Source organism: Halichoerus grypus, chromosome 2 (genome assembly GCF_964656455.1).
Source record: "Halichoerus grypus chromosome 2, mHalGry1.hap1.1, whole genome shotgun sequence".
Classification (NCBI taxonomy): Eukaryota; Metazoa; Chordata; class Mammalia; order Carnivora; family Phocidae; genus Halichoerus; species Halichoerus grypus.
This window is the reverse complement of record NC_135713.1, coordinates 134969649-134992943: the sequence shown is the minus strand read 5'-3', so window position 1 is coordinate 134992943 and position 23295 is coordinate 134969649. Positions and strand designations below refer to the sequence as shown.

General features: G+C 41.6%; 1 protein-coding gene and 1 long non-coding RNA gene across 3 annotated transcripts; one reads left to right on the top strand and one right to left on the bottom strand.

The window, feature by feature from the left end:
* Positions 1 to 3956: 3956 nt before the first annotated feature.
* Positions 3957 to 20269, bottom strand: LOX (lysyl oxidase). 2 transcript variants are annotated; one of them, XM_036082228.2, is made up of 7 exons: positions 19276 to 20268; positions 18824 to 18932; positions 17299 to 17436; positions 15739 to 15895; positions 11983 to 12078; positions 11508 to 11623; positions 3957 to 7576 (listed from the first exon to the last, which is right to left on the bottom strand). In XM_036082228.2, the coding sequence occupies exons 1-7, from the start codon at positions 19898 to 19900 to the stop codon at positions 7570 to 7572; spliced, it is 1248 nt and encodes a 415-aa protein (XP_035938121.1). In that variant the 5' UTR covers positions 19901 to 20268; the 3' UTR covers positions 3957 to 7569. The 2 variants fall into 2 exon arrangements, with proteins under 2 accessions (XP_035938121.1, XP_035938122.1); XM_036082229.2 differs by lacking the exon at positions 3957 to 7576 and having other exon boundaries at positions 11504 to 11623; positions 19276 to 20269.
* On the top strand, positions 16416 to 21078 carry LOC118529410 (uncharacterized). Its single transcript, XR_004914115.2, has 4 exons — positions 16416 to 17341; positions 17981 to 18024; positions 18673 to 18955; positions 20805 to 21078. It is a non-coding gene; the product is annotated as an uncharacterized LOC118529410 (long non-coding RNA).
* Positions 21079 to 23295: the final 2217 nt, after the last annotated feature.

The following is a 23295-nucleotide window of genomic DNA, read 5'->3' as shown; positions in this document are numbered from 1 at the left end:
CCACCTCACCCCAGCATCAACCACATGTCAGTTTTTCTATACCCTGGATTTAAAAGAACAGTGTGAACACTAGAATATTGAGAGAGGAATGAGCATAGCTGACAGCTAGTTCTTGTCACCCAAGCTTCTCATTACCAGTGCTGTTCCTGGAATTTTGTCGTGCTTTTCTCTGAGTTTTCCCTCTGTATTTTTTCTACCATTGAACTGTACCCATGCTACAGGGACTGTAACTGTGTTAAAAGCACAACATAACTCATAGAAATAAAGAGTGCAATGCCCCTTCCCCAAGGTATGCCTGCCAGAGAGAACTTCTCACTGATGTTCAAGAATTAACAACAGATAGAAGGATGGGGGAGTGGTGAGCGGGAATGGGTAGCAACTGGAGGAGCAAAACCTTAAAACAATGGCTTTTCCTCTTGTTCTTTTCCCTTTTTCTCTCTGGGTTGACCCTCCTTTTTGTAACTCCAGTGTGAGTGTTTGGGTAAGAAAGAACTAAAGTCTCACTGGTAAGGATGAGCTTCCCTTCTGAAATACCCTAAGACTTCATGACACACAGAAGGTGGGGTGAGAGTGAGCAGGCTATTTAGACCTGCCAGTAGGGAAAGTGGATGGCGTTGAAAGGGAGAGCAGGATGGCGTTAACTTCCTTCTGGAGGAAAAATCAACCCTTAGATGCTGATAATATGGGGTTTTTGTCACAGAAATCAGTTGAATGAGTAGCTGGAAGGAAAGGTCATGAGTTGGACTATATAGATGTTGATTTTGTTAATCTTTTTGTTAGACATAAATAGGGTGGCTTGCTGGCTCCCCGTAATCTTCTCATTGACAATACCCATAATAATTCACCCCCTACCTCTGGAGTAACCATTTTCTTTTCCCTCACTTTCCTTTCACACCCACACATAAAGCCAAAATGCAGTCATGTGTTTGGGTGGGAGCTGCCATTCTCTTACTTGGCCATGTATCCTTGACTTTGGTGATTGAACAAGAAAGAGCACTTGACTCAATCTAGACCCATCATAATATCCACATTAACTGGGTCTAGGTTTGGCACATAACTGAATCTGAGCCTACGAAATGCCATCCCCTGGATTTTCAAACTTGAGCTGTGGATTAATGTTGTTTTCTTTCTGATCAACAAGCCAGATAGAAGTGCACCCAGTGCATCCAGATGTGTTATCTGTAGGCAACACAGTTTCCATCCTCATGGAGAAGCTAAACCAAGAGAAGGAAATTGACACACAAATAACCAGAGTAAAGGCAGTAAGAACTTGGCCTTGATGGTGTTTGATTTCCTGATGACATCTGCCTCCTCCTTAGCAAACCCTAACTTTGCCTTTCCACTTTTTGGTTACATGAGCCTATGAATTCTTTTTTAGACTAAGCAAGTTTAAGATATATTTCTGTTGCCAGAAACCAAAGAGCCCTAAAACAAAAATGAAGTGATCACAACTACCAGGTTGTTGATATATCCATGAATGTTAGCTCTAGCAGTAACCCAAATATAGAATGCTATAAAAGATTTTTTTTCCTAATACCATCCCTCTAAAAAAAAAGCAATGTCATTGTAGTAACTGAAAATAGTTGGCTCTGATGTTTGCTGTCCAACTAGTATAATTGGCCTGTTTGCAAATGACTGGTTGCAGTATTGGTAATATCAGCTCCACATTTGTCAGGCTCCAAATTTCTGTGTTAGTTCAATAAAGATAAGTGCAATGAAGAGCCAATATTACTTGAATCATTTGCAAAAAGGAGTTGTTTCTTATCAGTCTCTATCATTACATTTGTCCTTAGTCCTTGTTATATACAGTTGTCATAAACTCTGGTTTGATTTGGTATTTAAGAAATTGGGAACTAGCAATGTTCTCCTTCTAACAGTGACATACGCATATCCTTGGTCCTTGTATTGATGGTTCACCTTTTGGTTTGTGGCTTTTTTTTTTTTTCTCTCCCTCCAGATTTGGTGCCTATTACCCTTAGTTAGGCAGCAAATTATCAGCAGAAAATTACAAATATATGCATATGTCCTTCCAAGTCATTCATTTCCAATCTGTTTTTCCCTGCCTGCTGTGAGAAGTATTAGGATTTACTTGAAATTTACTTAAATTATGCTATTACATATAACAAAATTATTTCAGTTATACAAGATGAATGAACCATGAAGAAAATGATTGGTTCACCCTGGGAGAAGAGAGATTTTAATAAGGAGTACATAAAGCATTCAAGTTATCTGACAAACAGGAAAGATCTAGATTTCCTTCTAAACTAGAGCATGGTTTAGAGACTAAAATGATTGTTTCCACTGAAAGGATCCTATTTAACCATTAGGTTTTTAGAACGCAAGGCAAGCAGTAAGTTAGCTGGTTTTAGGTGTTTCTGGGTCCCACAGCCCAAATACTACCACTATCATATATTTGCTTTAATTAATTTATAGATTATCTCATTTTTATGAACTGGTAATTACTTAGTATGTCATATCCCGAAGTCTTCCAAGATAAATGGTTTAACAGAATAACGAGTGTCATTTAAAAAAAAAAAAAAAAAAGGTTTTTGTGGCAAAACAAGTTTGAAAACCACGAAGTGGTTTCTTTACTGCAGGGGCTCTGAGATTCTTTAACATGGTAATATGTATTGGGAATCTCCACCATAGAGATAACATCTCCCATACCTGTTTTTCTATGGAATTCTTTCTGAGTAGCATATCTTGTGAACCTGGAATTCCTCTACACCTGCGTTAATCCTCTACTAATATCATTGGCAAGGATTAGAAATATTAATAAATGATGGGGCCCCTGGGTGGCTCAGTCGGTTAAGTTGTCTGCCTTTGGTTCAGGTCATGATCTCAGGGTCCTGGGATTGAGCCCCGCATCAGGCTCCTTCCTCAGCGGGGAGCCTGCTTCTCCCTCTCCCTCTGCTGCTCTCCCTGCTTGTGCTCTCTCTCTTGCTATCTCTCTGTGTGTCAAATAAATAAATAAAATCTTTAAGTAAGTAAGTAAGTAAGTAACATAAGGCAGTCAAATTTTCTAACAGAAGGAAAGATCCTCCCTCCCCTGTCTTTGGTTCATGAGCTTTTGGTTGAATGAACTGTGCTTGAAACACTGACCACTGATCAGACAAAAGAAACCACCTTTTTATTAATAATGAAAATATGTTCAGGCACTTGGCCTTGAGCAGATGAGGGAAGCACGAAATCGACGCTATCACAGATACCTACCATATAACTCAGATTGGTAAAATGCCAGCCACAAGCCTACATCCATTTTACCTGCAAGAACTCATTGAAGGTGAATTGTTTTCATGAGGTAATTTTGCAAATTGTCCCCCCAAAGCACTTGCCCACAGTTTGGGGCCTGTTTGCCCTTCCAGGTTACCAGCTTCCAGGCTAATCTGGTACACATTTCGGTAAGGATTACTGTGATAGCAATGGTTCTCTTTTTATAAATAATTGGTAGCTTGAGTTGGATAAGTCCCCTGAGTATTTAGGTTCAGGTATATTTCTTATAAACTCTAATCAGAGTGCAGTTCTTCTCATAATGCCTGCTCTGCATCCTTAGAAGTTGTTGATAATGGTGACAGAGGTTAGGATCCATTCATGTATGAGTTTCTTTTTAAAACATCAGCTAGAGGGGCATCTGGGTGGCTCAGTCGGTTATGCATCCAACTCCTGATTTTGGCCTGTGGTTTCAGGGTTGTGAGTTTGAGCCCCACATCAGGCTCCACACCCATGCTTAAGGTTCTCTCTCCCTCTTCACCTCCCCCCTCCCTCTCTTGAAAAAAAAAAATCAGCTAGATTCTTACCCATCAAAAACAAGTTTCCAGTCATGTGAGCTCGTTAAACAATTTGTTGATACAAAAGGCAGTTAAGCAAAACAACCAGCTATAGACACGGTTTTAACATTTTAACCTAAAATGAAAGTCCTATCATTTATTTATACTTAACAACAAATGACCACTACAGACACTTGAAATCATTTATTCAAGGCATTTTTACATAATCTTGCAATCCATAATATAAGCATATAATAAAAGAATGTGAGAGTGTAAAGAAGAATATAAAGCCAGTGTCTGGGCATTTAAAATAAGAGCTCTTCAAAAAAGTTACAAATGTTTTACACATAGGTTACCTGAAAAATTTGGAAAAAATTAAAACGTCATTAAAAACATTACTATACCAGATCACATGTCACTTAGTTCGTAGCAAGCAGTTATATATTAATTAAAAGTTTATATCCTGTGAGCTAAGACTTAATACATTTTACATTCAAGTTGAAATATTTCAGCACCATTTTGGTTTGAAGGATAAATGAAATGCTTTAAGTGTTCAAAAGTGGCCCAGGACTTTTGGTAATTGGGAATGAAATCAAGCTGTTAATTGAATATGTTGATTGTGAATATGAATTCTAGACATAGAAAGTATAGAAAAAGGGTAATTTTTACTTATCAGTGACTATATGGTTAATATCAAAACAAGTTATGTTTAAAACAAAATATTGTCTGTATTTTCAGAAAGTTTGCTGAAGATGAATTCTCAGTGCCACAATCATTTTAGTGCACTGAATTTCCTCCAGAATCTGAATATTGGGGATGTTTGTAAGTGTGATTATCCTATGAGATGTCAGAGAGAGAAAAAATTGCTCATTATTATGAATAATACCTAGTGAATAATTAGATGATAGAGATTGTGAATAAAATTACTATGTAAAAAAATATAGATTTCCTGGAAATAGGCAATGGATTCTTGTGGATACGTGTGGATTCGCATGTTAGAGTACTGTTGGGAGACTGAACCTTAGCCTCAAAAGTCAAGACATCTTTAATCTAGACTATGGTCTGAATAATTATGAAGCCACTAATATGGCATATGGAAGGAGTCAATAAATTATTTTCCTATTTAGCCCATTTTTTTCAGAGTCTTTATTAGTCTAAAAGCCAGTCCCTTTTCAGTACTCAACATTCTTAGGTTTACTTCTACTTCCTATTGTAAAAATATTTTATGTGGAATTTGATAAGACTGGATTAGGTTTTTTATTTAAATTTTATTAATGGATGACTTTTATCAGCTAATCATTGTATGTGAGTTTTTGTGGTTATTCAGAGGAGAGATGCCTTGAGGTTCAAAAATATTAAGTGTTAAATCAATACTTGGGAGTTCTTTGGGAGTGTTTAGGCGTAGGAGGAAAGAATATTTACATAAGGGATAAGCAAGAATCTTTAGCTTCCTAATTGAAACTTTTTTTTTCAAAATCAACCAAATAGTAGGTGTTATATTTAAGAGGCAGAACATTTCAAGGATTGAAAACATAGTTTTAATTATTAGTAACACATACATGCATATAACTATTTATTTTAACTTATTTTTTAAAATAAAATATGGTCATGAAAAACAATAGTGCTAAAAATAGAAAATTTTAGACATGTACTTATAGTTGTTAAAAATGAAATAAGGTGAACCTAAAGGGTAATAATGATATTTTTAATACTTATTGAGGTTAGGGGACAGGTTTTTTTTTTTTTAATATCCCAAGGCCTAGCATGTAAGTGCCTGACATGTATTAGGCCCTCAAATGATGATGGGTGGACAGACAGATGGAAGGCTCAGTGAATGAAAGCAAATGTCTTCTCATATGTGTCCAAAGACCATAATATAGTGTTTACAGGGGTAAGAATCTCAATGAAATGATAGGCCTTAATGTGTAGATGCCAGTCTGGCTCAGTATTAATACTGACAGTAGTTTTGTTTTGTTTTGTTTTGTTTTTTAAAAAAGCAAGTATATTAAAATACCTCTATTAGAAAAGACTATGACTTGAAAGGATGATCCTACAGTCTTAAAACTAAAAAAGCAACTTAAGGCAAAGAGGTACATCAAAGAAGCTACTCCATAGCTCAGGTACTAGCTCAGTGAAAGTTCTGGGCTCTCTCAAGCTGCATTCTCTGTTGGTAAGTATGTGCCCTGGCAGATGAGGATGGCATCCACCCCAGGATGACTGTCCATCTCTAGCCCATCTTGCTGCGCTGGGCATTAGTGAGTGCGGGACAACTCTTAGGAGTTGGTGTTGACTTCACAACTCTATGACATACGATACAGGGATGCCAACTCACTTTTAAATTCTACCAAACTAGAAATCCCTCGCTGGAGATTTTAATACTGGCTAGTGTAGGAAGACTTCTGCCTAAGCCCTGCTAACTTAAAAGTGTCATTTGATTTCTCTCTGTACCTTTTGGAACTAGGAAAAAAAGCAATCTTCCAAATTTTGTTGTGGCACATGGTTTCACAGTTTTAAAATAAAATCACAGCTGTCTCATTATGCAACACAGTCGTTTGTTTTACAGAAAGTTATTTTTTTTCCCCTTATTCACCAACCCCTCAACTATGTAATGTTATGTGCTTTGCTAATTTGGTTTATACTTCAGACACACAGAAAGAAAAACAAAAAACAAAAAACATGTATTACTGAGTCCTGGATGACCTGATAATGTTCCTATATCTAGATACTATGTTATGTACTCTGGATAATTTAAATTTTTTTTTAGCATTCTTCATTTTAAAGCTGAACATTAAAAAAAAATGTAGAAAAGCTGAAAATCCTAAGATGTTTTTCATTAATGTTTTAAAATATTTGAGAGACAGTTGTGGTTTTGGGAACTTGTTTGTATGATTTTTATGTCAACCAGGAAAATTTTTCAGTTAACTGTTCTACATACTTAAATGCATACATAGTTTCTCTGAATGTATCACATCTATATCAGAATGACTTCCCATAGACAAAGCTGTCCTCCATACACCAGTCCCCAGAATGGTGATTTTAAGAATGCCACTCAAAAGGTCTGCCCATAGGAAGATTAAAGAATTGAGGCAGCATCAACGAATGTCAGACAGGAGTTAGGAAGCTCAGTTACTTAATTTGTTCTGAAACAAAAGCTGACTTAAGTCAGAATGAAATTGTACACTTAACAGAAAGACAGGAGTTTACTAATTTTAAAATGTAAACATAAAATTTTATATAGGGATGTAACTATCTGAGTACATATATTGCCATTTCTCTGCTATATAGTAATATTTCTTGACACCAATGGTAATGTTTGTTCCTTCGTCAGCACCAAATGTGTCTGTATCTATTTGAACAGTAGGAGCCTCCTTTCTAAATTAATCTATGCTAAGACAAATACAAGCCAGTTATTGTTATGGTTCACTGAAATCAAGAAAATTCTCAGTTAATAGTAATTTTGGTTCATTCACTAAAATGTTATTTTCCCTTTTACACTATAATTTCCAAAGGAGCATAACAAATTTGGATTTCCTTCAAAGAGCCAAAGTGTACATCTACAGAATGGAAACACTGTGTTCATTCACAAAGTAATATGAATAATATTAAAAATTTCCCAAGTAATGCCAATTTAAATGTTCAAAATCCAGTTATGTGCTTTGTTATAAAACAGTCCAAACAAAAATTCCTTTGTTGCTTTCTGTTCTCTCTTTCAAAATCTATAAATCCTACTGAAGTTAATCTATTTTTTCCCACTTCAGAACACCAGGCACTGATTTATCCATTAGGAGTTTTGGCTTGCTTTCTAATACCTAGATTAAGAAAACAAAATAAGACAAATTATTAACTTGATAATATTCTGAGTGAGTACAGTAGACAAGTTTAACATTGACCCTTTAAAAAACATTTGTAGTAATTTCCCTCCACCTATGCAGTAGTCACCTCGTGAAATTACCCAATACATTATTTTAATAATGTTTGAAGGAAGCGACTATGTTAGCTGCCGAAAGTGTATGCCTGATACCTACAGACTTAATGTTCAGAGTTAAAAGAAACAGCCTCTGAATTAATCAAGAGTAAAGCAGGACTCAGAGGACCAGCAGCCCTGTCCAGATGAGTTCACTCCATGGAGTGGGGCATGTCCACCTAGAAGCAGGTTCATGGCCACTGCACCATCTTGGGTTACTCCTTTCCCAGCGTGGTTTTGGATGTAAACGGATGCCTTCAAAGGCAGAGACTGAGTCAAAGCCAACCAATCCAATATGTCATTTATACTGTGATCATAGATCCCCATGTAAAGAAACTAAGCAGTCCAAATCATAAACCAGTGATTTCCAGATATTAAGTTTTGTGAGAGGAGAAATTAATCGTAGTATCATAAAACTAAACTGGGCCACAGTCCCTCAGTCCATTTGTTTTGTTGACAATGAGGAAAAAGAGGAGAAAGATGGAACTCCTGGGTGGTTAAGCGTCCAGCTCTTGGTTTCAGCTCAGGTCATGATCTCAGGATCCTGAGGTCGAGCCCTGCATTGCATGCTTAGTGTGGAGGCTGCTTGAGGTTCTCTCAATCCCTCTGCTACTGCCCCAGCGTACATGTGTGTGTGCCATGTGCTCGCTCTCACTCTCTCTCTGTCTCTAAAAAATAAATAAATCTTAAAAAAAAAAAAAAAAAAAAAAAAGAAGAAGGAGAGTGGATATATCAAAGGCATACCCTGTCCTCCTGGGTAGTTTTTACGCACCAGTGGAAAGTTCTCCAGTATGTGATTAGCATGAAAACCCTGAGCGAACTGAGGGATGATACGTCTTGAAGAGTTAAAAAGGTACAATAACATTACCAAGGGAATCACATGCCGTGCTGCTCTCAGAACCACCAGACTGACCACGCAGCTTTAGGCAAGTTACACTCCTTGCTCAAGGAACTTCAAAGACTCCCCATGGCCTTCAGAATGAAGTTCAAACTTTCTAGCTTGCTCTTCAGTGCTCCCTTTGATCTGGTCCCAACTTACTCTTCCATCCTTTTCGCCCAAATCTTAACTCCTTAGCCACACTAGAAGACTTGGTTTTCCAAATATGCCCTGCAGTTTCTCCCTGCTGTGGGGTGGCCAATGATGCTGACTCCTCCTGGCATGCCCTTCCTTAACTGCCCCCCAGGCCAGTCCTCCTCAGCCTTCAAGGCCCAGTTCACATGCTGTCCTAAAGCCACTCCTGAATCTCAGCCAGAGGAAATCTCTCCTTCCTCTGAACGCCGATTCCCAGCAAGGGAGACCAGAAGCGAAAGTCAGAATAAAGGAGGCAGGCACCATTCTCCTGAAGGTGAGGGTTCCTTTCTCAAGGTCTCTGCACATCTTTCATTAGTTTCCACTCATAGAGTGGATCTTGTTATTTGATTACAAATCACTGTGGGTCCTTTCACCTTCCCATATTTCCATCTGATCCATATTGCTTATTAAAATTTTACCTCAACCACTCTTGCAATTCAGTTACAGTCAGTGACACCTGGTTTTAAAAAAAGAAAGAACAACTCTGTGCTGGAGCAATATAATGATTTTTATTTGTACTAAATACTTGGCAATATCCAATTCAGTAGATTCTACTCGTGAACATCCTCTGCTATAGGAGTTACATCTCCAGCCCTGTTCTTAGTGCAAGGTCAGCCGTTGTATCTGGGGGTCACCCAGCCGATAGCAGAGGTCCTTCTGTTTCCCCTGCATTTCATCTTACCCCTCATAGAGTTTTATAGTGCCTCTCTACTCCAGTTATATGTGTATTTCTCTCGGCCTCTCAATTCCACAGCCTAAATTCCCTGAAAGAGAGGGTCATTTCTCTACTGTGCGAGTGTCGAATTAGAGTCTACACGGTGGCAGGCCTGTACCCGGGAAACGGGTGGACAGGGGTCTAGGTCCCAGCCATGTCAGAGCGGATAGGAGACAAACATTATACAGGAGATTCACAAGTAATTAATTGAGAATTGTTGTAACACAACTACAAGGGAAGAGTATAAAGGGTCAGAAATCATACTTATCTTTGCCTTACTCTCTAATACCTAGTGTAGGGCCTCAGTAAAGACAAAGTGCAAAAGTGAGAATGCCGATGAATAAACAGAGAATGAGTGAATAAGGAATCCTAAAAATTAAGAGAAATTAATTAATCCATGTATTTTACATTATTTTAGTTTATCTTAGCTTCAGTTACACTGACGTGCTGAGGATTTTCATTTATACTTTGATCAGCTCCACACAATAGTTTGCCATAAACCCAGCCAGGTTTTCTGCCTGCTGGGCACGTTCAGGAGGATATACTGGATTTTCTTTTTCCGGTGCTGTCCCTTTGCTGTCATGGGCTGCATCTATCCCTAGAGCTGTGATGAAACTTGTCCAGTACAGGCTCGGCTCCTTCATGGAAGAAGGAAAAGGCTCCCTCCAAGGGCAATGCAGCCCAAGCCACAGTGCCTGGCCCTGTCCATGGAAAATGGACTGCTCTACAGAAGCCTCACACTTCCACTGGCCAGGAGCCCGGGGTGGGGAAGAACCTGCACAACCAGGCTGAGGTGAGTTTGGGAAATCCCACAAACTTCAGATTTACGTGAGGCCAGCCACTGCCCTGGTTTGTGAATCCGGGAGAAATGTGTATTAAGTGTAAATCACTAGTGTAAGCTCTAGTGACAAGTCTCCACATGACCCCTGAGGCACTGGTGCCCTCTCCCACGTTGCTGCATGTTCAGCATCATTCTAATGCTGTTGTTCTGGTTGGGATCAGTCACAGGGGGCGCAGGGGTTAGGCTTGCTAGCCCAGCAACGCTAGAGCAGACAGGGCTTCAAGGACGGAGGAGGACAGAGACAAGCCAATCACACTACCTAACTCTGCTCCCATTACTTTCATCACAGCGTCACCCCTATTAATATCCATGTGCTGGGATTCCCTCTGAGATTTCATTCAAAGAAGGGTTTAGGGGCTAGGCAAATGATGGAGGAACCTCCACACAGCACTCCTTTTTGTAGGGTATTTTTCTAGTACTTGTGGTTTTAGAACTCAAATTTGTAAAATCTTGGTTTCTACAGAACAGTCGGTCTGACCCCTTCAGTGGAGTGCTTTAAAGCAGTGATTTTCAAAATGCACTTTAAAGAACTCTTGGAATTTCTTCAGAGCTGCTTCATGGACGCTGGTGAAGAGACAGGAAATCCAACTGTTTGGGATCCCACAAGGTCACCCACACAGCATATGGCATGTTTTACATACTCAGCCACTACACGGGCTTTTCGCAGTAAACAGTGTGTTCTGTGTGCATGTCTTGTCTCGGAAGCTAAGCTTTAGGATGATAAAAACCGGAGTACATCTCCCCACCCCCTTCTCTAGCATCACCAAAGAAAGATCGGCTCTAATTTTGTGATAGCACGGACAGACCATTTTACAAGGAAGCTGTAGTAGTAGTAGAAACAGACACAGGTAGGGGCGCTTGGGTGGCTCAGTCTGTTAAGCATCTGCCACATCAGGTCATGAACTCAGAGTCCTGGGATCGAATCAGATTCCCTGACTCAGAGTCCCTGCTCAGACGGGAGTCTGCTTCTCCCTCTCCCTTTGCCCCTCCCCCCACTCGTGCTCGAGCTCTCTCTCTCTCTTTCTCTCTCTCAAACAAATAAAAATAAAAATCTTAGAAAAGAAAAGAAACAAACACATGTATAATGCCTGTCAGTGAACTAAAACGCTTCGAGAGGAGAATTACTAAGCTAGGCAAAGAGGACTCACGGTGAAATCGTGCAGCCCGAGGCATAGGCATGGTGTCCTGTGTAGCGGATTTCACAGCGCACAACGTTGTTGGAATAGTCCGATTCAGGCACCAGGTAGCTGGGGTTCACACTGACCTAGGCAACATAAACATCATCCATGTTTCAGATTTCATCAGCAGTGTTTGCTGGTTAATTTCTTCCTATTTCCACACAGCTAGAACAAGGAAATGCTTCAACTAAATCAAGCAGGGAGGGGATTTAAAAAGTAAAGCAAGTGGGGAAATTCTGGAGAAGTTATAGAAGGAGGCTCTATATTTTCCCTTGAAGTTCCTTAAAATATTTTTTTTTCATATAGGTAGGTTGGTTTAGAAATATTTCTAGGAGACATTGAATTGCTTGCAGGATTGTGGTTATCTCACAATGAATTCACAAGGGGAAGCCCACTGAGTTGCAGTCGAAATAAATTAAAGGTTTCTATTTTCAAAGGTCTCTACCTTTAGAATGTAGTTTCCAGGTTTTACATCCGTAATATCAATCCACTGGCAGTCTATGTCTGCATTATAGGTATCGTAACAGCCAGGACTCAACCCCTAAAACAAATAAAATTTAAAAATGTAAAAAGATGGTATATGGTTAGAGTATGCTAAAGAATGTGCTTATTATTTGCAAATTAAATTTTAAGTTAGTACTTACAAGAGTTTGACATAAAACTATACTTATATTGCATCTCCTTTGAGAAGTATATATTACTCAGCCTTATAGCACCTCCAGCTAAAAAAAATACAGGACTAATATAAGTAGTAGTACATCTAGCTTCTTAAAAGTGTCATCAATCACCAGTGATAAATACAATCTTAAGTGACAGAATAGGCCTCCATCAAAATTCTAGAATATCACCAGTTCGGGAATAAAGGCCATGTGATAATCCACCTAACTCACATGTCCTCAGAACAACCCTTCCCACTTTCTCTTGGAAATTACCTTCCTTTACTCTGAATGCCCCGATTTTATAGTGTTTGTCCTCTAATGCTCTGTATTATAATGGTACCCTATAAGAATATATCCAACTAGAGATTATAAACTCCCTGAGGCTGGAGTCTTTGTTGCATTTTTGAGTAGCTAACATTTATAAAGTATGTAGTATGTGCCAGGAACCGTTTTAAACATGTTACACCTATAAATTCAATTTTCACAAGTACATGAGATAGGTGCTATTCTTATCCCCATTTTGCAGGTGAGGAAAATGAGTCATTTTAAGGTCAATCAAGTCACTCGAGGATATATAGATAGTAAGTGGCTGAGCTGGCTTTCAGTTTAGATGTTGAGGGCCCAGGGTCCCTGGGTCCCCACCACACTATTCTCTCTCTCTCATTGCCACTGAAATATGTTATTGAATTAAAGGGATGAATGCATGTCTCAGTAAATCAATACCACCACATCACTCCACTTGCTAAGATACTCCCTTCAATAGGGAAATGAGTGCCTTCTACAGGCAGGGAGGAGAAAAATTCCAGTAAGATAGGGTCCTTGCTCTCCAGAGAGTTACAGTCTGGGGAAATTTGCTCAAATTGGAGTCCGTAGGTATATTCTTGATTCCATTAGTTCTTCTTGAGAAGTTTGAATTGTATTTTCATTCTAATACGAACCTAAAGTAAATTTAAAAGCATATGCTAGAATCATTTTAACTCATTACTTCCATTTCATTTCAGCCCCCAAAATTTCTTCGGTGCTTCAGATCACTTTGGTCACCAAAGAGATGGCAAGATCCTCTAAGCATATTCTAGCAATACTGGTGTGGCTCTTGCTGGATTGGGGAAGAAGGGCACAGCACCTGTGCTCTCATTCAGCACACAATAGCACAGACAGGCCAAACTCAAAAGTACCTGTGCCTCAGCAGGGAGAACCATATGGAGATTTTTCAGTGTCTGGGCCCAGCACGTTAATTCTGATTCTGGCACATACTAGATCCTCAGTAAGCATTAGCTATCGTAGTTGTTGCTACTGCGCCGAACACCAAGTCCCACCACCTGCCATGGCGCTGTAACACCTCCATTCATTGGATGAGCTATGTATTTAAGACTGTTTAAACAATGCCACAGTGCTGATCTTACCTTCAAGCGAACAAAAGAGCTTTAACGAGCGCTGAAATTGGTACTCCTGCTCGCAGGATTTAAGTTGTTTTAACTTTGATTATTTGAACTAGCGCACAAACAATGGGAATTTTTAAGGCTATTGAAAAATCAGGCCTGTCCCGTATTCAAACTCAAACTTTAAAAACAGATGAAATGTAGAGACCCTTGGGGCGCCTGGGTGGCTCAGTCGTTCAGCGTCTGCCTTCGGCTCAGGTCATGATCTCAGGGTCCTGGGATCGAGCCCCACATCGGGCTCCCTGCTCAGTGAGGAACCTGCTTCTCCCTCTCCCTGCCCCCGACTCATGCTCTCTCTCTCTCTCTCTCAAATAAATAAAATCTTTAAAAAAAAAAAAAAAAAGAAATGTAGAGCCTTAACTAATGCTGTCTAAATTAGCTGTTTGGTTTTAGCAAAAGAGAAGCGGTGGTTACATTAAATTAATGAGGTTAATGTAACTGTTTCTAGTTTCATATATGTTGAAAATGTAAATTTGTTATCTAAGAATTAAGAGTTATATGGAAGTATAGATATAAGGAAGTGATATCTACTTTTATATTTGGATACATTCAAACATTGTAATACAACTATTCTAAGTCAACATTGGGGTTTTGTAAGAGTTGTTTTGCCCCTTTAAGTGAAGTCCATGTTCAAGAAACACCAGTCTAGTGAAAAACACAAATACATCAATCACTTGCAATGCAAGACCTGGTGAACAGTGGTTTAAATAGGACATAAACGGAAGATGATTAATAAGAAAGCTACCATAGAAAATGAAGTGGGGTCACCCCAAGGAACTGGAAGACTAGAAGAGCTATAAATACCTAGAGCCCTAAATTCAAATATTTCAACAGAGAGCTGTCCAGAGTGCCTCTTTTTCTAAATGGAAAGAATAAACGCCAGGGCCTCTGCATAGGCGGGCGGCCACTGCGGAGATCGCTGAGCGAAAAGGGGATCTCTCTGCCCACATATGTGTAATGTGTGGGTAGGTTGCCTCAACTTTTAGTTAAAGGGTAAGTGCTGCCCCCAGAGCATGTGGAATTGAACCTCTTCCCCCTCCCATTGCTCTGATGTTTTAAGTTCAGAGAAAGAAACAGCGGTAACATTTAGGTCACTAAAAAGCTTCTAGCCACAGCCCCGGAATTTGCTCCCTGAGATGCTAGCTGCTGATCCTTTCCTGCCCTGCGTTATGTACGTTCACTGCTCCTTGCCAGGATTTCGGCTGCACTAAAATTACAACGTCCTCTTACAAATGAGGGTGTCTTGTGGAAATACTGGCATGGCTTTTAACTGACACACATTTTCCCATTTATAAGACATACACACTGCTTAGGTCAGCACTATTTTTAAAAATCCATCCAAAGGACATCTGACATCAATTATACTGTAGGTTTAACTACATATGCGTGGAGAAAGAAATTGTGTCCTTCTGCTCCCATTTGCATGCTTGAAAGAGACTGGTTTTAAAGTGCTTTTTAAGAAACTTAGGTTCTCTCTTTTCTAACCCCAATCACCATTCTCTCTCTAGCTTAAGAGGTGGAGGGAGGAATGGTTTTGAAGGTGAGAACACAGAAGTGTCTTCACCGTTATTTACCAAGCCAGTTAAAGAGTACAGAATGAGTGCAGATCCTGGACACCAGTCAGATTTGTTCAGGGACTAAACCGCTTCTTTCTACTGTGAAACATAGCGACTATGCACATTCACCTTCTATGATGATGAAATTCTTTAAAAATAATTTGAATCTGGGGAGCCTGGGTGGCTCAGTCACTTAAGCATCCGACTCTTGATTTCAGTTCAGGTCATGATCTCAGGGTTGTGAGACCAAGCCCCATGTCGGGGCTCCACTGTGGGCGTGGAGCCTGCTTGAGATTCTCTCTCTCTCCCTCTCCTTCTGCCCTTCCCCGCCCTTTCTCTCCCTCTCTAAAAATAAATACATTAATTATAATAATTTGAATCATCAAGTGACCAGCTTCCTTTTCCCAATTATTTTCCATCTTGACTAGATGACCCCCTAAATCAAACAGTTTATATAAAAAAGACTGGCAGGAGGAAAGAAAAAGAGAAGACCACACTGTTTTCTCTCTGAAGCCTGCGGGTTCCTGAGGTCAGGGGGCCAACCCACCTGTGTATGCGCAGTACATGCAAATCGCCTGTGGTAGCCATAGTCACAGGATGTGTCCTCAAGACAGAAACTGGCTTTGTGGCCTTCAGCCACTCTCCTTTGGGTAGCAGCATCAAGGAGGTCATAGTGGCTGAATTCATCCATGCTGTGGTAATGTCTGATGTCCCACACAACACAGAGTCAGAGATCAGTAACATGCGGAGAAAGGCATGAGGACTTCAGATGACTTCCCCACTGCCTCCCACACTTGTTTTCACATTACAATTGAGATCCAGTTTATCTTCTTAAAGCTAGATTCATGCTAGCTTTTTTTTTTCCCCCCAGGAAGAGCCATCTATCAGAATTATAAGCCTTTAAACTTGCTTCTAGGAAAAAAGGACTTCTTTTGAGTATTTTGTTTTCCTATTCCACCCTGTTTTATCTTTGAATATTAATTAGAAATAGACACTAAATGATCTGTGTTTAAGTAAAACCTGCCATATGCTCTCTAGTCTGTTTCTTTTGGCTTCCAGTACTGATGTTTCATTCCAAATAAAAGAAGAGCACATGACTCTTGGGAGGTTTCTGTGAGATTTTAAAAAAATGTAAAACCATTACTAAAATGCAAGGGAGAAGTACTGGTATGTTTCCCCCATCATTATTATTTAACTAGTATAAACTTTTGTTTAGAAATAAAATAATTCTATTTTATCAAAAAATTAGGTGTTCTTATCTGCTTTTCTCATTTCATTAAAGGAAAGGTGCTGAGCCATGTATCTTCTCACATAAGGAAAGAACAAGAAAAAATTGCTCAAATTGCAGAAGGTTTCAGGGCATCCATCAGGATTTCCTGGCATTACCAGGATTCCCGGGCAAGTTACCAAGGCAAATTATAGAATCACCTTATATAGAGATCTTTAAATTTAGGACAGAACGGACAATTACCCTGGGTTTAACACAGGCATTTTAAAAGATAGAGGTAGGTCCTTCTCAGCTCATGGAGTATATCATCTCTCTTTCTTTGAGGTTGGTGTATGAATCCTTCTGATAACAACTTGTAGTTTTTATTAAATGCTAACTAGGGCGCCTGGGTGGCTCAGTCAGTTTTAAGCGTCTGCCTTTGGCTCAGGTCATGATCCCGGGGTCCTGGGATGGAGCCCCAAATCAGACTCCCTGCTGAGCAGGGAGTCTGCTTCTCCCTCTGCCCCTCCTCCCACTAGTTCTCTCAATCTCCCTCTCTCTCTCTCAAATAAGTAAATAAAATCTTTAAAAAAAATACTAACTAACTGTAGATGATTTTGGCTATGACAAGCTTTTTTTAGAAATCTTACCTGTAGTATATTGGAATAAAATTCTAGTGAAGCCAATTGCTGGAACGTATCAACAATTTTAATGAACTGGACTTAGAATTTCCATTTTGAAAACAGGATCTGGTAGTTGATGTATTTTCTTAAAGACTCCCTTGATGATGTCACATTACACAGAGAAATTTCTAGAAATAAGACTTTGCATTTGCACATCAAGAACTACCTGAAAAAGGAAGAGGCAACTCGGAAGTACCCAGGAGGACCATCCACTTACTGGTGACAACTGTGCCATTCCCAGGAGTATCTCGGTCGGCTTGGTAAGAAATCTGATGTCCCTTGGTTTTTCACTCTTTGGGGGAATCTTAGCAGCACCCTATGATCATAATCTCTGACATCTGCTCTGTATGCTGTGCTGTGATTTTGAAAAAGAAAACATTACTTTCACAGGATATTAACTGAAGACAAATTCCAAGCAAAACCATTTCCATTTTATAATAGCAACTACCTCCCACCTCCAACTAGACTATCAGTTGCAAGAGGCATTTTGCTTATTTTGTTTATTGCTGAATCTCCAGGTCCTAGAACAGTGCCTGGCAAGTGGCCAAAGTTCAGTGAATATTTGTTGAATAAGTGAATAAATGACAACTATGGAAATCTGCAGTAAAGTGTGAAAAAGGATAATAAAATTAGCACTACAAATGTACATGTGATAAGTAAATTCTGTATTTATAATCAGTTCTTGTTTAACCACGTGAATGAGTAGAAAGTATCCCAAATAAAAAAAAAAAATCCTATGTACTTATTAAGAACTTTGAATTCATCAATAAGTTTCTTCTTAAACACTTTCCTAAGATGTAAAGTGGGGAAATAATTCTAGAAGCATACACCCAGATTAGATAAATAATTTGTAACTTCGCTATCTTGAAAACAATGGCATGACTGTAATAATATCCTAGGGAATGCAATGGAGGGAGTGATGCAAGACTTAAGAATGAAAATGGTAAGTTCGGCTTTCTTCTTTTCCTTTAGCCTGACAGTTCTAAAGGGTCAGAGAGGGAGAAATATACAACTGAACAGATAAATATTACTCTGTCCCTTCTAACGTATTTTGTGTGAATATATATATTCACATACTGTTGAGTATTTTCACTTTCCACTTGAAAAATTTTTATGAGACCTATCAGAACATCTTTTGCTCCCTCTGCTGGTTTCCCAGAAGCAAAGTCAGAGAATTCCATTCCCCAAACTGCTATGATTTTATTTTAGCACTGATTCAAAAACAAATCTCTTGCTCATGCTCTTATTCTGGCTGAAGTAATACCAAAACAACTAAGTTAAATTGAGGCCTCAAACAAAAGATGAAAACCTAACCTTTGCTGATGAGGGGTGCCCCACTGGCAAGTTAGCCCTCTGTTTTTTTAAGGGGTCACTGACAAGCTCTTCCATTACGATATTTTTTCCACGTTATTGTACAGTTCTTTAATAGAAAGTTATGGGAAACCATTGGCTCCAAAGTTTGAGGATCTTGGAAAAAGAATGTGAGATCCCAACTCTCCAGGATAAGGATTCGCCCCCACCTCCCTGATTTGTGTCACAGTTTGAAAGACAGAACCCACAGAAATCTTCAAAATGTTAACTCTCCATCCAGGTCCGCATGCCCAGGAGACCACATTCCACTTCGCAGCTCTTGCCCCATTTCCCAACTCTTGTCTGCATGGACCGAGAGCGGTCAGACCAGGCACAAGAGCAGCGCCTGAAGCGAGATGGGGCAGCGAGGCCGCGGAGATCCCAGCCAGTACCTGGCCAAGCAGTTTTCCTCTGCAGCGCATCTCAGGTTGTACATGGCCATCTTTTGCACGTACGTGGACGCCTGGATGTAGTACGGGTCTGGCACCAGGTCCGGGAGACCTAAACGTCAGGAGGCGATGGGGGTAGGTAGCGGTGAGACAACCCAGTGGCCCCTACCCCGGCTCCGGGTCCCTCCGTGTCCCTTACTCTTCACCCTTCACCCAACCGGGCTGCGGGTAGCAGGAGAACGGGGGACGCCCAGGGCTGCAAAGCAAAGTGGAAAGAAAGCAGGAGGGGCCAGGCGCGCGGTTTGCACCAGATTCCAGGGCTGCCTTTGCAGGCGCAGGGGGAGGGAATCGGATCAGCGGGACTAAGGCCTGCCGCGCCCAGGCAGCCACGTTGGGGAGCCACAGCGTTGGGGAAGGGGTGCGCGGCTGCTTCCTGCGACTTGGGGGGTGCTTACCGTACTGGAAATAGCCGGTGCCGTATCCGGGCCGGTACCTGCTCCCGGGCCGGGGCCTTTCGTACGTGTCGTAGTAGTTGTAATAGGGGTTGTCGTCGGAGTACTTGTAGGGGTTGTACGGGTCGTCGCCCACCATGCCGTCTACGCGGCTGGGCGGCTGCAGGTTACTGAGCGTCGGGCGCTCTTCGGACGCCGTACGGTTGCCGTCGCGCGAGTCCCCAGCGTCGCGGGCCCCGGACGACGAGTAGCCAGCTTGGAACCAATGGCGGGCGGCGGGTCTGGGTCGGCCGGCGACCCCCGACGTGCCTGCAGTGCGCTCGCGTGCTGCCGCCGTGCGGTTGCGGAGCAGCAGGATCGGCGTGCGCGGCTGCGGGGCTGCGGCGTTGGCAGCGCCCGGGGCGGTGGTGCCCGGGTCCCGTCGGCGCTGCGGCTGGTACTGCGAGCCCAGGCTCAGCAGGCTGAACACCTGCCCGTTGTTCTCCCATTGGATCCTCTGGCGCCAGGCGGCCGGAGCGGGCGGCTGCTGGCGAGGGGGCTGCTGCTGGCCGGCGGCCGGCGGGGCGCAGCGCAGGAGCGCGCAGAGCTGCAGGGGCCCGAGCAGGAGCGCGGTCCAGGCGAAGCGCATCGCTCCCTTTGCCTGATTGTCCCCACTCCGGGAGGACTAGGTCGGAGAAAAGAAAAACGGGGCCCAAATCACGTGAAGGAGGGAGAAATCTTCAACCAGGGAGGCGGGCGGAGCGCGGGTAACTCAGTCACTACAAGCAGTGCCAAGGGTGGGCTGCAGACCCTTGTCCTGTAGAGGCGGCTGCTGGGACGTGGCACCCGCCTGTCTCCTCTTTCCCAGTCCTTCTGGAAGGCGACGGGGAGCGGCGCGGCGGCCCCGGCGAGCGGGCAGCGTCTGGAGTGAAGGAAGGAGGAGAGATTTTAAACTTTCTGGCACGTTTGCAAAGTTACACAAGCAGTTCTGGCCCGGCAGCCCCTCCGCTATTTGTTCACGTAATGCGATTGGAAACGTGCAAGGCGGACAGCTCCTCGCCTCTGCCCCTCCCTCCCCGTCCTGTCCTCCTCCCCCCAGACACGTTGCACAGGGAGCGTTAAGGGGAAAGAACAAAACGGAACACACATCCTGAGACACACTCGGCTTAATCTGGGGCGAACATGCAGGAATTTCAAAAGACTCAGACAGGCGAAGGCAGCCAGGCCATGGGGCGACGCCAAAATATGCATGAAGAAAAATGCTATTAGGTCACCAGCCCTGGAGAGGCGGGAAGTCGGGAGGTGGGGAGGGTGCTGGGGGCGAGAGTCGGGGAGGGGGCGGGGAGGGATGCTTGTGACTAACGTTTATCCATAAGGAGTTAACCAGACAAAATTTCCCAATGCATACTCACTCGCTTTTATGGGAAGCGCCCTCAGCAAATAAACCCCGGGATATCAAATTTTGTTTTTCTTTGTGTAGGTAATATGAGAAATGGGTTACAAATTTGTTTCCTACAGTGAGTATTTTAATAACCAAAAGTGAAATTTTACAGGGAACAAAGCCATCTAACACTGAAGGGATGAATAAACCTGTCTCTTTTTCAAAATGCCGGCCTGATTTGCACTTTGACTGGGAGCGGAAAACCTCTTTCATCTGGACGGTATCTACCAGGACATTTCAGTAAAGGGGGCTATACCAAGTCTGCCTAGGATCGCACTCAGAAGGCAGCTTCAAAGAAGCATTTTACATGACTTTTCTCATCCTACATCCGATGAGGAGGTTTGACTTCGGATTAAAAAATAATAATAATAAACACTTTAAATCATCGTTTGTTAAATTTTTGAAAAGTCAGTAAAACATCCTATGGTGTTTGGGTGATCTTCCAATGTAAGCAAAGGGGTTTCTGAAGAAACAGCCTGGGGGTTCAGATTCTGTTAAGGACAGGGGAGTGGGAGGGGCCAGACAAGAATGGGGGGCAGATGGGTAGGGGGCAGGTAATGCCAGCTGGAAAGGGATGCTTAATGGGCCTGTTACTCACATACCGCACAGGGTTGGGGCAGTGTTGGAAACATTTCAAAGAAAAAAAGTCTTTAACTAGCCTGATTTAAAACTGTGACTCAGAACCAGATTTTAATAACCTTTTTATTGGTTTCATCATTGGGCTGTTGTCTAAATAGACTTCATTATTCGCCTCTTCGTGTTGATCTCTGTCTCCCCACATTTAATCACCCCGTTTTGATGATGTGGACAGCTGCTGATCTGAATGCTTAGCATCCATTTTCCCTTTTTTCTAGCAAGAACAACTGTATTTTCCTTTGGGAAAAATCCCCTACCCGGTTGCATGGTAGGACTGACTGAGCATTCATGAGACTTCTGCCTCTTCAAGCAGTGGCAGTGAGATCCCAGCTTGGCTCATCAAACCATCTCCCTACCATTGGAATCATGAGCAGATGGACACAAGGCTCAAAACTGCTGGAGCTCACACTCCCCGCTACTGAAGAAAGTTTCTACGAGTTCTTGCTACACAGATTCCCCCTGAGCTGTTTCAGACCTGTACCTTCCAAGGCGTGATTGTTCAGCTTTTCCTTCCTTTTCTCCATTGCAGTCCTTTGTGGCCTGACATGGTCAGAGTCAATTGCTGTTGGTTGCCACTTTAAGAACCTGGACTGATACTGAGGGGGATTGTGATTGGTTCTCTGAGCTAATTAGACCTCATGATTCTGCATCCAACACACAGGATGGGTTTGGCTCTTTTTGAGTCAAGTTAGATTTGCTCTGCCCATGACCGCACAGCATCCTTGGTTACAGAAGAGTTCCAGATGGAAGCTTGCCGGTAGATTGATGAATCTGTTGCTTATATGATGAAGGCAAAATCCAAGTGCACATCCCACTCATGGCAGGTGAACAGTGCCCCATCTCTGTCTGAAAGTCAGAGACATTTTGTAGACTTGCCGCAGAACTTAAAATCAAAGTACTCGATGTCTCCAAACCCACTAAGAGAAGATGGAGGAAAAAAGAAGCAGGTGTATATAATTTGGATGGACAGGCCAAATGATAGGGGAAGCAGGAAGGGAGAGAGTGTAATTATCTCTCATCTCTCCTCTGCCCATGAACAGCTTATTCCCCAGAAAGAGAATCCCATAACTGCTAGCGCTTGACCACACATCGCTGAGGGAAGATCTCTTCTGTGGAGATGATACTGTCAGATTGGTAGACCAGAGCAACCCCTAATGGGAGGGTAGAAAGTTTATGCTGGATGCTGGTTAAAATACCCTTGTTTCCCATCCTGGTGCTCAAATTAAAAAAAAAAAAAAAAGCTCTGTATCTTTGAACACCTGATTTACTTTCCCTGGCTCTTTGTTATCTGTAGGAGTCAAGGATTAACTCAAATTCTTTTCAAAGTGTTTTTCCTAGTCTTAAAGCCACTGATCTTTGTGAATGTCTAAGTAATTCCAGCGACTTTCCATTTATTCACTATAATGTTGCATTATGATCATTAATATTTCATTAAATAACTCCTTTAGTTGGACTTTAAAACCTTGGGTGTATTTTATGTGTGAGTTAGAGTCTGCAGACTGCTATTTTCCCTTTTTATGTATTTCCCTTCAGTGAAAGTCAGTATACATTTTTGCTTTACACATGTCTCTTGATCACACTTATGCTGTGAAGTGTAGTACACCATCGTGTTGATTTACACACATGAACACTCAATGAGTGTCAACTGATTCCCTCATTTGCAGAATTTATAGCTGAATGAGCTTTATCATTTGTTTCAGATTTGCTCTAACAGACTTAAAAATGTGTTATCAGAGTATAAATAACTAGAACAGTAGTGGTATGCAATATTTATTTTCTTTTAAACACACACACAGTACTTTAGGGAAGAAAACATATTACCCTTTGTCACTCATCCTAGTAAGATGTTTAGCTGGTTTTCTCTCTCTTCCGCTTTCTCTAAACTCTCTCTGGCCGAAGACTCAGCCAACTGAAAACAAACATATGGCTACCACATGGGGGGCAGTTGAAAGTATGTGCAAGGGGAT

Coding starts and splice junctions, on each gene's coding strand:
- LOX (XM_036082228.2), bottom strand. CDS start 19,900: ATGCGCTTCGCCTGGACCGCGCTCCTGCTCGGGCCCCTGCAGCTCTGC. Junction 15,896..17,298: donor GAATGGCACAGTTGTCACCA/GTAAGTGGATGG, acceptor GTGGGACATCAG/ACATTACCACAGCATGGATG. Junction 11,624..11,982: donor CTGGAAACTACATTCTAAAG/GTAGAGACCTTT, acceptor TATGTTGCCTAG/GTCAGTGTGAACCCCAGCTA.